This window comes from Staurois parvus, unplaced genomic scaffold (assembly GCF_062004578.1).
Source record: "Staurois parvus isolate SC_StPar_1 unplaced genomic scaffold, SC_StPar_1.0 ptg000469l, whole genome shotgun sequence".
Classification (NCBI taxonomy): Eukaryota; Metazoa; Chordata; class Amphibia; order Anura; family Ranidae; genus Staurois; species Staurois parvus.
The window spans coordinates 11,767-26,846 of record NW_028318265.1 but is presented as its reverse complement, the minus strand read 5'-3'; the positions used below and the strand labels follow the sequence as shown (position 1 = coordinate 26,846).

The 15,080-nt window shown below is 47.8% G+C and overlaps 1 protein-coding gene across 1 annotated transcript in view; it reads right to left on the bottom strand.

Moving 5' to 3' along the window:
* DERA (deoxyribose-phosphate aldolase) overlaps nucleotides 1–9,560 on the bottom strand; it is a 47,640-nt gene extending 38,080 nt beyond the window's left edge. Inside the window, exons 1-3 of the mRNA XM_089689082.1 lie at nucleotides 9,410–9,560; nucleotides 2,192–2,289; nucleotides 1,870–2,017 (exon numbers count right to left, since the gene is read on the bottom strand). Coding sequence (XP_089545208.1) covers nucleotides 1,870–2,017; nucleotides 2,192–2,289; nucleotides 9,410–9,440 — 277 coding nt within the window. The 5' untranslated portion in view covers nucleotides 9,441–9,560. The remainder of the gene's footprint in view (nucleotides 1–1,869; nucleotides 2,018–2,191; nucleotides 2,290–9,409) is intronic.
* Between the last annotated feature and the right edge of the window lie 5,520 nt (nucleotides 9,561–15,080).

Sequence of the window (15,080 nt, the reverse complement as noted above, 5' to 3'; positions counted from 1 at the left end):
CCTTTTATTGTGTCTAATACAGAGCCTGCACTGGTGTTTGACATTTGGATGCATTATATGGACTCTATATAAGACTCTAAACGATTTTTTTTACCTCTTAGCGGGTACATAAGACTTTCACCTGTGGCACATACATTCATTGTTTCATACAGGTGGAGCCCCCTTCCTAACGTGCCAGAGGTTAGATGGAGCCCCCTCCATACTGTGCTGGAGGTTAGGTGGAGCCCCTTTATCTCCCCACTGTGTCAGAAGTCAGATGTAGCCCCCTTCATACCATGCCAGAGGTCAGGTGTAGTCCTATTCTTACCATGCCACAAGTCAGGCAGAGCCCCCTCCATACTGTGCCTGAGGTCAGGCGGAGTCTCTGCCTCTCTCTGGGAAGGGCAAGGGTAAATTTTGACAGACTGTCACAGGCTATATAAACATTCACCATTAACTCTTTGATTCCTGAACAGATAACACATCTCCCTTCAGACAAACCAGGACCCATCTCCCACTGTTACATTCTGTCTCTTACACTCGATTCCACTACAGACAGAACACAGCTCTGTGCTTCAAAGTCCCAACACTATCCAGAGATATGCTGCCACCAGGGTGAACGGGCCAACTATACCCAGAAATAAAAATTTCAGATGTATATGGTTGCAAGTAAATTGAACATGCCAACATTTTTATCCCTCAGGGATACAAGCAGTAAAGCTTGGGACACACGATTTTTTTTTTTCATTCAACCCAGGGCTGAACAAACAAAAAAAAAAAAAACTGAAAGCTCAGGAGGAGCTGCTATACTAACTACGTGATGTTAGTACAGTGATCTTCCGCACTGTTTTATTGTTGTCTGACAGGGGGACAGCCCTCCCATCACAACACTCCAGTTAGCTGAGATCGCTGATCGGGAGCCGATCGGCAGACCTTTTTCGGTCATGCCCCTTCGACAGAAGTCAGCACAAACTACTTCAGGGAAATCTCAATATTGAGGGAAGAGCAGGGGCAAAAACTACTAAGCAGCTTTTCCTGCCTTTATGCAGGCTTTGCTCCTTCAATGTGCCTAGGCACATTATATTCTTTTCCATAAATTTTCATTACCTTGTTACTCAGGACTTTCAACAGTTCTTTTCTGGTCCCCATGGCTCAGTATCTAGCCTGTTCAGTGCATCCATGTGAGAGCCAAACTCATTGACTATTTATTCACAGACACTAACTGCATTTTAAAAAGCCACAGATCTGGGAAATTAACCATTAATTGCCATTTTAACCCGTGTGTGTCACCTTGTGTGTCTGTACCAAGGTCAAACATTCCAGGGTATGTAAACTTTTGATCGTGGCTATTTGGGTGATTTCTGTTACCATTATGATTTATAAAGGAGCTGAAGAACTATGTGACGATAAATGGCTTCATCTGTTCACTATTCTTAAATAAAAGACAGTTTTTCAGCATGATCAGTCATAGTTTCAGAATAAATGACAAACAATTTCTGTCAAGGTGTGCAAATATTTGAGCACAACCACTTTAGAACTGTGAAAAGGGCTAAAACCCTTGTCATCTTGGAATTTGCTGTCTATGTCCCCCTGGAGAGATTTCCCTTCATCTCCCGTCTTTAAGACACAATTATTATTATACAGGACTTATATAGCGCCAACAGTTTGCTCAGCGCTTTACAATATAACGGGAGACAATACAGCAACAATACAGTTCAATACAAGAGGGATAGGAGGGCCCTGCTCCTTGGAGCTTACAATCTAAGAGACAATAGTTTAATTCATATTTATACATTTTTGCATTTACAGTTTATAACAATGGGTGAAATTCATTCCATCTAGATATAATTTCTGTATATTTCAAATTAATTTTAATATTACTCTACGTACTAAAGTTCTCCATCTTAACGCTTTGCAGAAGATCTTCTCGGACTGGATGTTTTGCCTTGAAGCAGAGCCTGTGGATGTTGGATGGTGTGTCATCTCCAGAAAGAGTTGTGAGGTCAATACAAGTCACAGCCTTCAACAGCCATGCGGCCTGCAGAAATAGGACAATTATAATCGCACAACATCCCAGCCAATCACCACAGAACACCCCAGAAATGACCAACACAACACCTCAACCAGTCACAACTGGCAATTTTACAACAACTCAGCCAATCACCATGAAATTCAGAGAGTGTAGAAGAAGAAACACAATAGGGCCACCTACTTGCCAGTCCTTCTTCACCGTTCGGCGAGTCTGAATCTGCTCTGCCCGACGGAGGATGGCAGGGTGATTGACTCGAACTCTGGAGATCCAGCCAAGATCTGAAAAAAGGGTGGATATGTTTTTTGGTCTAGGATTCTCTAAAAAATAATCTAATTAGTAAACTTGCAGAAAACGATTTATCTAGGACAATGGAAGCCATGATGCTTTCAGTCATTTACTGCTCAGCCTAAATATCTGTACACCAGATAGTGGCAGAAGACACCGCTGGCCTTGCTACATGCTCACTGTACTGGGAAATGTTTTAATAAATTAGTAATAAAGCCATTTATTTCCTTGCTTTCCAGCATAACGGCAAACTGGTGATTTAGGTCTATCTTAGCATTTTCTGAAATGACCCAAAATTCTGCAGTTCATTCAGAATGCTGCGCCACTCCTGGAACGACTTCAATCGACAACGCCTGGCATTGTGCTAGAAGTTTGATACAAAAGGAGCAGAATACAAATCTTAAAGTGTTTCATCATCTTCAGCACATAGTCCCCGGAGATAGAGGTATAGCGATGAGCCCCCCTCAGCGGCCCGTCCTTGTCCTTGTTCTGGGCACAAATTCAAGCAATGTCGTATTTGTAAGAAAGGATGAGGACGGTGACAGACAACAGTGGGGGAAAGACACGACGAGATCAGAATTTATTAGCCAGAAAACATCTGCAAAAAAACATTTTATAGGACACTGCAAGGCAAGACTGCACACTGACCTCACAAGAGGAAAAACAAAGCAAAGGGATTTAGATCGGATACTAATTGCATAAAGATATAGAGATTATGTAACATCTGATCTGAATATTCCAGGGCATTATTCATACATTATGAGGCCAAAAACTGGATTTATAATAAAGTGAGATTGAAACAGAAAAAAAAAGAAACATTGTTCATATTGCTAATAGAAAGAGGGTGATAACTAATGTAAATCACAAGGTCATTTATTAGAACAGAGAGCAAATCTTCCCATGACCACACAGTCACTGACCTTTCACTGTGCAGATAGTCCTGGTACACACCAGTGACCGGCTATTCTGTAGATACTCCCAGTATGCAGCCAGTGACTGGCCATCCTGCAGATAATCCCAGTATGCAGCCAGTGACCGGTCACCCGCAGATAATCCCAGTATGCAGCCAGTGACCGGTCACCCGCAAATAATCCCAGTATGCAGCCAGTGACCGGTCACCCGCAAATAATCCCAGTATGCAGCCAGTGGCGGTTCAACCGCAGATAATCCCAGTATGCAGCCAGTGACTGGTCACCCTGCAGATAATCCCAGTATGCAGCCAGTGACCGGTCACCCTGCAGATAATCCCAGTATGCAGCCAGTGACCGGTCACCCTGCAGATAATCCCAGTATGCAGCCAGTGACTGGCCATCCTGCAGATAATCCCAGTATGCAGCCAGTGACCGGTCACCCGCAGATAATCCCAGTATGCAGCCAGTGACCGGTCACCCGCAAATAATCCCAGTATGCAGCCAGTGGCGGTTCACCCGCAAATAATCCCAGTATGCAGCCAGTGGCGGTTCACCCGCAGATAATCCCAGTATGCAGCCAGTGACGGGTCACCCTGCAGATAATCCCAGTATGCAGCCAGTGACCGGTCACCCTGCAGATAATCCCAGTATGCAGCCAGTGACTGGTCACCCTGCAGATAATCCCAGTATGCAACCAGTGACTTGTCACCTGCAGATAATCCCAGTATGCAGCCAGTGACTGGTCACTCTGCAGATAATCCCAGTATGCAGCCAGTGACTGGTCACCCTGCAGATAATCCCAGTATGCAGCCAGTGACTGGTCACCCTGCAGATAATCCCAGTATGCAGCCAGTGACCGGTCACCCTGCAGATAATCCCAGTACGCAGTGTCCAGCCACCCTGCAGTATAATCCCAGTACACAGCCAGTGACCAGCCATCCAGCAGAAAATCCCAGTACGCAGTATCCAGCCACCCTGCAGATAACCCATGCATGAAAACTGATGGGAAAACCATGCAGATTTCACTTGCAGAGACATCAGTTTTCATGCGCAGTTATGATCCCTGTTCACACCAGTGTTGATGTTCATTGTTTTTTACTGTGCCCTTGCAGAACGCATGCAGAAAAACTGACGTCTCTGCACCATGGTGTGAATGAGCCCTTATAGTGGTACATACCCAGGTCTGTTTCCCCCTACTCCACCATACTTAGCCCTGATCCTTCCTCCTCCCCCAGAATGGTACATAACCAGATCTTTCCTCCATTGCGATACATACCCAATCTGTGCCCCTAATCTCCCCCATAGTGGAACACAGACAGTTCTGTGCCCCCATACTTCTCCAGAAGATTACATACATCTCTGTCCCCCCTCCTCCACCATATGCTACTCTGCTTTGTGGCGCTCTGCTCCTCCATAGGGGTACATACCTAGCTTTGTACACCCCTTCTCCCCAGAATGGTAAATACCCAGCTCTGAGCCCCCTTTCACAACATTCGGCTTCACTCCCCATACAAAGTATTCCCCATCACCCTACACCACACATGTGCGGGGACACATGCAGCCAACACCTGGCACGACATACAGAGTTCTGTTACTCCACACCTCCTGTGTGCAAGATGCCAGTCTATCAGATCTCCTGCTTTGGCTGGTGTGCAGACTTCCCTCCCCTAGGCACCAGGATCTGGTGGGCACAGCGCACTATTCTTCCCATACTGTGCCCCATTGAAGACAAAGTGCTCACTCCCGGCTGTGTGTCTGATCTGGCCTTGCAGGAAGGGGGACTGTTTCCTAGCCAGTCTGATGTTAAGCATCAGGATGCCTGGGCTGCGAGATTGTGCCCCGGCTCAGATACATCTACCTGGACTGGAGGAAACAGTGGGCAATCTCTCTCTGCCAGTTCCCTGGATGCTGTGTGCCTGTGAGAACCCCAGACTAAGGTCGGGCCTCCAGGAGCTGCCCCTGCCTCCCAAGATGTGCTTTAACTGCAGACTGTCAGCTTTAATTTGAGGGTATTTGCATCCAAATCAGGTGAACGGTGTAGGAATTACAACAGTTTGCATATGTGCCTCCCACTTGTTAAGGGACCAAAAGTAATGGGACAATTGGCTTCTCAGCTGTTCCATGGCCAGGTGTGTGTTATTCCCTCATTATCCCAATTACAATGAGCAGATAAAAGATCCAGAGTTCATTTCAAGTGTGCTATTTGCATTTGGAATCTGTTGCTGTCAACTTTCAAGATGAGATCCAAAGAGCTGTCACTATCAGTGTAGCAAGCCATCATTAGGCTGAAAAAACAAAACAAACCCATCAGAGAGATAGCAAAAACATTAGGCGTGGCCAAAACAACTGTTTGGAACATTCTTAAAAAGAAGGAACGCACCGGTGGGCTCAGCAACACCAAAAGACCCGGAAGACCATGGAAAACAACTGTGGTGGATGACCGAAGAATTCTTTCCCTGGTGAAGAAAACACCCTTCACAACAGTTGGCCAGATCAAGAACACTCTCCAGGAGGTAGGTGTATGTGTGTCAAAGTCAACAATCAAGAGAAGACTTCACCAGAGTGAATACACAGGGTTCACCACAAGATGTAAACCATTCGTGAGCCTCAAAAACAGGAAGGCCAGATTAGAGTTTGCCAAACGACATCTAAAAAAGCCTTCACAGTTCTGTAACAACATCCTATGGACAGATGAGACCGAGATCAACTTGTACCAGAGTGATGGGAAGAGAAGAGTATGGAGAAGGAAAGGAACTGCTCATGATCGTAAGCATACCACCTCATCAGTGAAGCATGGTGGTGGTAGTGTCATGGCGTGGGCATGTATGGCTGCCAATGGAACTGGTTCTCTTGTATTTATTGATGATGTGATTGCTGACAAAAGCAGCAGGATGAATTGTGAAGTGTTTTGGTCAATATTATCTGCTCATATTCAGCCAAATGCTTCACAACTCATTGGACGCTTCACAGTGCAGATGGACAATGACCCAAAGCATACTGCAAAAGCAACCAAAGAGTTTTTTAAGGGAAAGAAGTGGAATGTTCTGCAATGGCCAAGTCAATCACCTGACCTGAATCCGATTGAGCATGCATTTCACTTGCTGAAGACAAAACTGAAGGGAAAATGCCCCAAGAACAAGCAGGAACTGAAGACAATTGCAGTAGAGGCCTGGAAGAGCATCACCAGGGATGAAACCCAGCGTCTGGTGATGTCTATGCATTCCAGACTTCAGCCTGTAATTGACTGCAAAGGATTTGCAACCAAGTATTAACCGTTTCAATACCGGGCAATTTTACACCTTCCTGCCCAGGCCATTTTTCAGGTTTCAGCGCTCTCACACTTTGAATGACAATTGCGCGGTCATACAACACTGTACCCAAACTAAAATTTTATCATTTTCTTCACACAACTAGAGCTTTCTTTTGGTGGTATTTAATCACCGCTGGGGTTTTTATTTTTTGCTAAATTAACAAAAAAAGACCAAAAATTTTGAAAAAAAAAAACATTTTTCTTTGTTTCTGTTATAAAAGTTTACAAATAAATAATTGTTCTTCATAAATTTAGGCCGAGATGTATTCTACTACATGTATTTGGTGAAAATAACCCAAATTAGGATGTATTATTTAGTTTGTAGGAAAGTTATAGAGTTCACAAACTATGGTATAGATCTGAATATTGATCAATCCTGAAGTACTGACGGCCAATCTAATTTCTTGAGGTCCAAGAATGTCAGAATAGTACAGATATCCCCAAATGACCCCTTTTTGCAGAGTAGACAGTCCGACGTACTTCATAAGAGGCATGGCGAGTTTTTTGAAGTTGTATTTTTTTGTCATAATTTTTCGGAAAATGAAAAAATTAAAAAAATTAATTTCACTATTTTTTTTTTTACATACTGTCACCAGTGCAGTACAGCGTCATCATATAACTGGCATGGCGGTGAACAGGGACACTGACTGGTGACAGTATGAAAAAAAAAATATATATATATTTTTTTAATTTTTTTATTATATTTAATTTATTACATTTTTTTAAGATTTTTTTTTCATATTTTACTATGACCAAAGTAGTACAATGTTACCATAGTAACATTGTACTACTTTGGGGAAGTGATCAGTATTTTTTTTTTTTTTTTTTTTTTTTTTTTTTTACACAATTTGCTTATAGCAAAGAATTACTTTGCTATAAGCAAGCATTTACCTGAATGAAATCGATTCATTCAGCTTTTTTTTTTTTTTTTTTGTGCTTAGCTGTGATTTGGTCACAGCTAATCACATGACATGTGCATGTGATTAGCTGTGACCATTCACAGCTAGGCACTAGTATACAATGGATGGCATCATGAATGAAGCCATCCATGTATACAACTGTCATGTGACCTGCTGTGATTGGTCACAGCAGGTCACATGGTACCAGCAACGGGAGCCGGTACTCGGATCTGTCATCAGCCGTGTCCGAGGTGCACGGCTGGTGACAGATCGCACCGCTGCGCCGCTCTGCATTCGCGCAAACGGCGCATGTGCGGGAGCACGCCTAATGGCGTGCACCCGGAATGGAGAGACACATCTGAAGCCGCCAAACGGCCATTGGCCGGGCGGCTAATGGTTAAAAAGTGAAAGTTTAATTTATGATTATTATTCTGTCCCATTACTTTTGGTCCCTAACAAGTGGGAGGCACATATGCAAACTGTTGTAATTCCTACACCGTTCACCTCATTTGGATGTAAATACCTTCAAATTAAAGCTGACAGTCTGCAGTTAAAGCACATCTTGTTCGTTTCATTTCAAATCCATTGTGGTGGTGTATAGAGCCAAAAATGTTAGAATTGTGTCAATGTCCCAATATTTATGGACCTGACTGTACCTAGTTGTGTGCACCCTCCTCCTTCATAGCGGTACATACCTAGTACTGTGCCCCCTCCTTCCCCTGAATGATACATACCTAGTACTGTGCTCCCCTCCTTCCCCTGAATGATACATACCTAGTACTGTGCCCCCTCCTTCCCCTGAATGATACATACCTAGTACTGTGCTCCCCTCCTTCCCCTGAATGATACATACCTAGTACTGTGCCCCCTCCTTCCCCTGAATGATACATACCTAGTACTGTGCCCCCTCCTTCCCCTGAATGATACATACCTAGTACTGTGCCCCCTCCTTCCCCTGAATGATACATACCTAGTACTGTGCCCCCTCCTTCCCCTGAATGATACATACCTAGTACTGTGCCCCCTCCTTCCCCTGAATGATACATACCTAGCACTGTGCCCCCCTCCTTCCCCTGAATGATACATACCTAGGACTGTGCCCCCCTCCTTCCCCTGAATGATACATACCTAGCTCTGTGCCCCCTCCTTCCCCTGAATAATACATAAACAGCTCTGTGCCCCCCTCCTTCCCCAGAAGGGTACATACCTAGTACTGTGCCCCCCTCCTTCCCCTGAATGGTACATACCTAACTTTGTGCCTCTCTCCTTCCCTAGAATGGTACATACCTAGCTCTGTGCCCCTCCTTCCCCAAAATGGTACATACCTAACTCTGTGCCCCCTCCTTCCCCAGAAGGGTACATACCTAGCACTGTGCCCCCTCCTTCCCCAGAAGGGTACATACCTAGCACTGTGCCCCCTCCTTCCCCAGAAGGGTACATACCTAGCTCTGTGCCCCCTCCTTCCCCAGAAGGGTACATACCTAGCTCTGTGCCCCCTCCTTCCCCAGAAGGGTACATACCTAGCTCTGTGCCCCCTCCTTCCCCAGAAGGGTACATACCTAGCACTGTGCCCCCTCCTTCCCCAGAAGGGTACATACCTAGCTCTGTGCCCCCCTCCTTCCCTAGAAGGGTACATACCTAGCTCTGTGCCCCCTCCTTCCCCAGAAGGGTACATACCTAGCTCTGTGCCCCCTCCTTCCCCAGAAGGGTACATACCTAGCTCTGTGCCCCCTCCTTCCCCAGAAGGGTACATACCTAGCTCTGTGCCCTCCTCCTTCCTCAGAACGGAACATACCTAGCTCTGTGCCCCCTCCTTCTCCAGAAGGGTACATACCTAGCTCTGTGCCCTCCTCCTTCCTCAGAACGGAACATACCTAGCTCTGTGCCCCCTCCTTCTCCAGAAGGGTACATACCTAGTACTGTGTCCCTCTCCTTCCTCAGAATGGAACATACCTAGCACTGTGCCCCCCTCCTTCCTCAGAATGGTACATACCTAGCTCTGTACCCGGGTTCCTGCAGGACATGATGCCGATAGAAGTAAGCACACAGACAGCCGCCCCCACTACAACCAATCAGAGACTAAAGGGTCATGTGACTGACTGTTTCCAATCCACATCCGGCAGCCCCGTCCTCCCGAGCACTGTGCGGAAACATGTGACCCTCCCTGACTAGGAGCACGAAAGCAGAGAGACAGGTGACACGTGGTGTCTTCTGACCTGGAGATACAATGTATACGGACAGGGCTGACAGGAGATACAATGGTGACAGGAGATACAATGTATACGGACAGGGCTGACAGGAGATACAATGGTGACAGGAGATACAATGGATACGGATAGGGATGACAGGAGATACAATGGTGACAGGAGATACAATGGATACAGACAGGGATGACAGGAGCAGATACAATGGATACAGAGAGGGATGACAGGAGGAGATACAATGGATACGGATAGGGATGACAGGAGGAGATACAATGGATAAGGACAGGGGTGACAGGAGAAGATACAATGGATACGGATAGGGATGACAGGAGGAGATACAATGGATAAGGACAGGGGTGACGGGAGAAGATACAATGGATACGGATAGGGATGACGGGAGAAGATACAATGGATACGGACAGGGATGACGGGAGAAGATACAATGGATACGGACAGGGATGACGGGAGAAGATACAATGGATACGGATAGGGATGACAGGAGAAGATACAATGGATACGGATAGGGATGACTGGAGAAGATACAATGGATACGGATAGGGATGACGGGAGAAGATACAATGGATACGGATAGGGATGACGGGAGGAGATACAATGGATACGGATGACGGGAGGAGATACAATGGATACGGATAGGGATGAAGGGAGGAGATACAATGGTGACGGGATACAATGGATACGGATGACAGGAGATACAATGGTGACAGGAGATACAATGGATACGGATAGGGATGGCAGGAGGAGATACAGTGGATAAGGACGGGGGTGACGGGAGGAGATACAATGGATACGGATAGGGTTGACGGGAGGAGATACAATGGATACGGATAGGGATGATGGGAGAAGATACAATGGATACGGATAGGGATGACGGGAGGAGATACAATGGATAGGGTTGATGGGAGGAGATACAGTGGATGCGGATCGGGATGACTGGAGGAGATGCTATGGATAAGCACAGGGATGACGGGAGGAGATACAATGGATAAGGACAGGGATGACGGGAGGAGATACAATGGATAAGGACAGGGATGACGGGAGGAGATACAGTGGATAAGGACAGGGTTGACGGGAGGAGATACAGTGGATAAGGACAGGGTTGACGGGAGGAGATACAGTGGATAAGGACAGGGTTGACGGGAGGAGATACAGTGGATAAGTACAGGGTTGACGGGAGGAGATACGGATAGGGTTGACGGGAGGAGATACAGTGGATGCGGATCGGGATGACTGGAGGAGATGCTATGGATAAGCACAGGGATGACGGGAGGAGATACAGTGGATAAGGACAGTGTTGACGAGAGGAGATACAGTAGATAAGGACAGGGTTGACGGGAGGAGATACAGTAGATAAGGACAGGGTTGAAGGGAGGAGATACAGTGGATAAGTACAGGGTTGACGGGAGGAGATACAGTGGATAAGGACAGGGTTGACGGGAGGAGATACAGTGGATACGGACAGGGTTGACGGGAGGAGATACAGTGGAAGCGGATAGGGATGACGGGAGGAGATACAGTGGAAGCGGATAGGGATGATGGGAGGAGATGCTATGGATAAGGACGGGGGTGACGGGAGGAGATACAATGGATAAGGACGGGGTGACGCAATGAATAAGGACGGGGGTGACGGGAGGAGATGCAATGGATAAGGACGGGGGTGACGGGAGGAGATGCAATGGATAAGGACGGGGGTGACGGGAGGAGATGCAATGGATAAGGACGGGGGTGACGGGAGGAGATGCAATGGATAGGGACGGGGGTGACGGGAGGAGATGCAATGGATAAGGACGGGGGTGACGGGAGGAGATACAGTAGATAAGGACAGGGTTGACGGGAGGAGATACAGTGGATAAGGACAGGGTTGACGGAAGGAGATACAGTGGATACGGATCGAGATGACTGGAGGAGATGCTATGGATAAGCACAGGGATGACGGGAGGAGATACAATGGATAAGGACAGGGATGACGGGAGGAGATACAATGGATAAGGACAGGGATGACGGGAGGAGATACAGTGGATAAGGACAGGGTTGACGGGAGGAGATACAGTGGATAAGGACAGGGTTGACGGGAGGAGATACAGTGGATAAGGACAGGGTTGACGGGAGGAGATACAGTGGATAAGGACAGGGTTGACGGGAGGAGATACAGTGGATAAGGACAGGGTTGACGGGAGGAGATACGGATAGGGTTGACGGGAGGAGATACAGTGGATGTGGATCGGGATGACTGGAGGAGATGCTATGGATAAGCACAGGGATGACGGGAGGAGATACAATGGATAAGGACAGGGATGACGGGAGGAGATACAGTGGATAAGGACAGTGTTGACAGGAGGAGATACAGTAGATAAGGACAGGGTTGACGGGAGAAGATACAGTAGATAAGGACAGGGTTGACGGGAGGAGATACAGTGGATAAGGACAGGGTTGACGGGAGGAGATACAGTGGATACGGACAGGGTTGACGGGAGGAGATACAGTGGATAAGGACAGGGTTGACGGGAGGAGATACAGTGGATACGGACAGGGTTGACGGGAGGAGATACAGTGGAAGCGGATAGGGATGACGGGAGGAGATACAGTGGAAGCGGATAGGGATGATGGGAGGAGATGCTATGGATAAGGACGGGGGTGACGGGAGGAGATACAATGGATAAGGACGGGGTGACGCAATGGATAAGGACGGGGGTGACGGGAAGAGATGCAATGGATAAGGACGGGGGTGACGGGAGGAGATGCAATGGATAAGGACGGGGGTGACGGGAGGAGATGCAATGGATAGGGACGGGGGTCACGGGAGGAGATGCAATGGATAAGGACGGGGGTGACGAGAGGAGATACAGTGGATAAGGACAGGGTTGACGGGAGGAGATACAGTGGATAAGGACAGGGTTGACGGGAGGAGATACAGTGGATAAGGACAGGGTTGACGGGAGGAGATACAGTGGATAAGGACAGGGTTGACGGGAGGAGATACAGTGGATACAGATAGGGTTGACTGGAGGAGATGCTATGGATAAGCACAGGGTGACGGGAGGAGATACAATGGATAAGGACAGGGATGACGGGAGGAGATACAATGGATAAGGACAGGGTTGACGGGAGGAGATACAGTGGATAAGGACAGGGTTGACGGGAGGAGATACAGTGGATAAGGACAGGGTTGATGGGAGGAGATACAGTGGATAAGGACAGGGTTGATGGGAGGAGATACAGTGGATAAGGACAGGGTTGATGGGAGGAGATACAGTGGATAAGGACAGGGTTGACGGGAGGAGATACAGTGGATGTGGATCGGGATGACTGGAAGAGATGCTATGGATAAGCACAGGGTTGACGGGAGGAGATACAGTGGATGCGGATCGGGATGACTGGAGGAGATGCTATGGATAAGCACAGGGATGACGGGAGGAGATACAATGGATAAGGACAGGGATGACGGGAGGAGATACAGTGGATAAGGACAGTGTTGACGGGGGGAGATACAGTGGATAAGGACAGGGTTGACGGGAGGAGATACAGTGGATAAGGACAGGGTTGACGGGAGGAGATACAGTGGATACGGATAGGGTTGACTGGAGGAGATGCTATGGATAAGCACAGGGATGACGGGAGGAGATACAATGGATAAGGACAGGGATGACGGGAGGAGATACAGTGGATAAGGACAGGGATGACGGGAGGAGATACAGTGGATAAGGACAGGGTTGACGGGAGGAGATACAGTGGATAAGGACAGGGTTGACGGGAGGAGATACAGTGGATAAGGACAGGGTTGACGGGAGGAGATACAGTGGATAAGGACAGGGTTGACGGGAGGAGATACAGTGGATAAGGACAGGGTTGACGGGAGGAGATACAGTGGATAAGGACAGGGTTGACGGGAGGAGATACAGTGGATAAGGACAGGGTTGACGGGAGGAGATACAGTGGATAAGGACAGGGTTGACGGGAGGAGATACAGTGGATAAGGACAGGGTTGACGGGAGGAGATACAGTGGATAAGGACAGGGTTGACGGGAGGAGATACAGTGGATAAGGACAGGGTTGACGGGAGGAGATACAGTGGATAAGGACAGGGTTGACGGGAGGAGATACAGTGGATAAGGACAGGGTTGACGGGAGGAGATACAGTGGATAAGGACAGGGTTGACGGGAGGAGATACAGTGGATAAGGACAGGGTTGACGGGAGGAGATACAGTGGATAAGGACAGGGTTGACGGGAGGAGATACAGTGGATAAGGACAGGGTTGACGGGAGGAGATACAGTGGATAAGGACAGGGTTGACGGGAGGAGATACAGTGGATAAGGACAGGGTTGACGGGAGGAGATACAGTGGATAAGGACAGGGTTGACGGGAGGAGATACAGTGGATAAGGACAGGGTTGACGGGAGGAGATACAGTGGATAAGGACAGGGTTGACGGGAGGAGATACAGTGGATACGGATAGAGTTGACTGGAGGAGATGCTATGGATAAGCACAGGGATGACGGGAGGAGATACAGTGGATAAGGACAGGGTTGACGGGAGGAGATACAGTGGATAAGGACAGGGTTGACGGGAGGAGATACAGTGGATAAGGACAGGGTTGACGGGAGGAGATACAGTGGTTAAGGACAGGGTTGACGGGAGGAGATACAGTGGATAAGGACAGGGTTGACGGGAGGAGATACAGTGGATAAGGACAGGATTGACGGGAGGAGATACAGTGGATACGGATAGGGTTGACGGGAGGAGATACAGTGGATGCGGATCGGGATGACTGGAGGAGATGCTACGGATAAGCACAGGGTTGACGGGAGGAGATACAGTGGATGCGGATCGGGATGACTGGAGGAGATGCTATGGATAAGCACAGGGATGACGGGAGGAGATACAATGGATAAGGACAGGGATGACAGGAGGAGATACAGTGGATAAGGACAGTGTTGTACGGGAGGAGATACAGTGGATAAGGACAGGGTTGACGGGAGGAGATACAGTGGATAAGGACAGGGTTGACGGGAGGAGATACAGTGGATAAGGACAGGGTTGATGGGAGGAGATACAGTGGATAAGGACAGGGTTGACGGGAGGAGATACAGTGGATACGGATAGAGTTGACTGGAGGAGATGCTATGGATAAGCACAGGGATGACGGGAGGAGATACAATGGATAAGGACAGGGATGACGGGAGGAGATACAATGGATAAGGACAGGGTTGACGGGAGGAGATACAGTGGATAAGGACAGGGTTGACGGGAGGAGATACAGTGGATAAGGACAGGGTTGATGGGAGGAGATACAGTGGATAAGGACAGGGTTGACGGGAGGAGATACAGTGGATAAGGACAGGGTTGACGGGAGGAGATACAGTGGATAAGGACAGGGTTGATGGGAGGAGATACAGTGGATAAGGACAGGGTTGATGGGAGGAGATACAGTGGATAAGGACA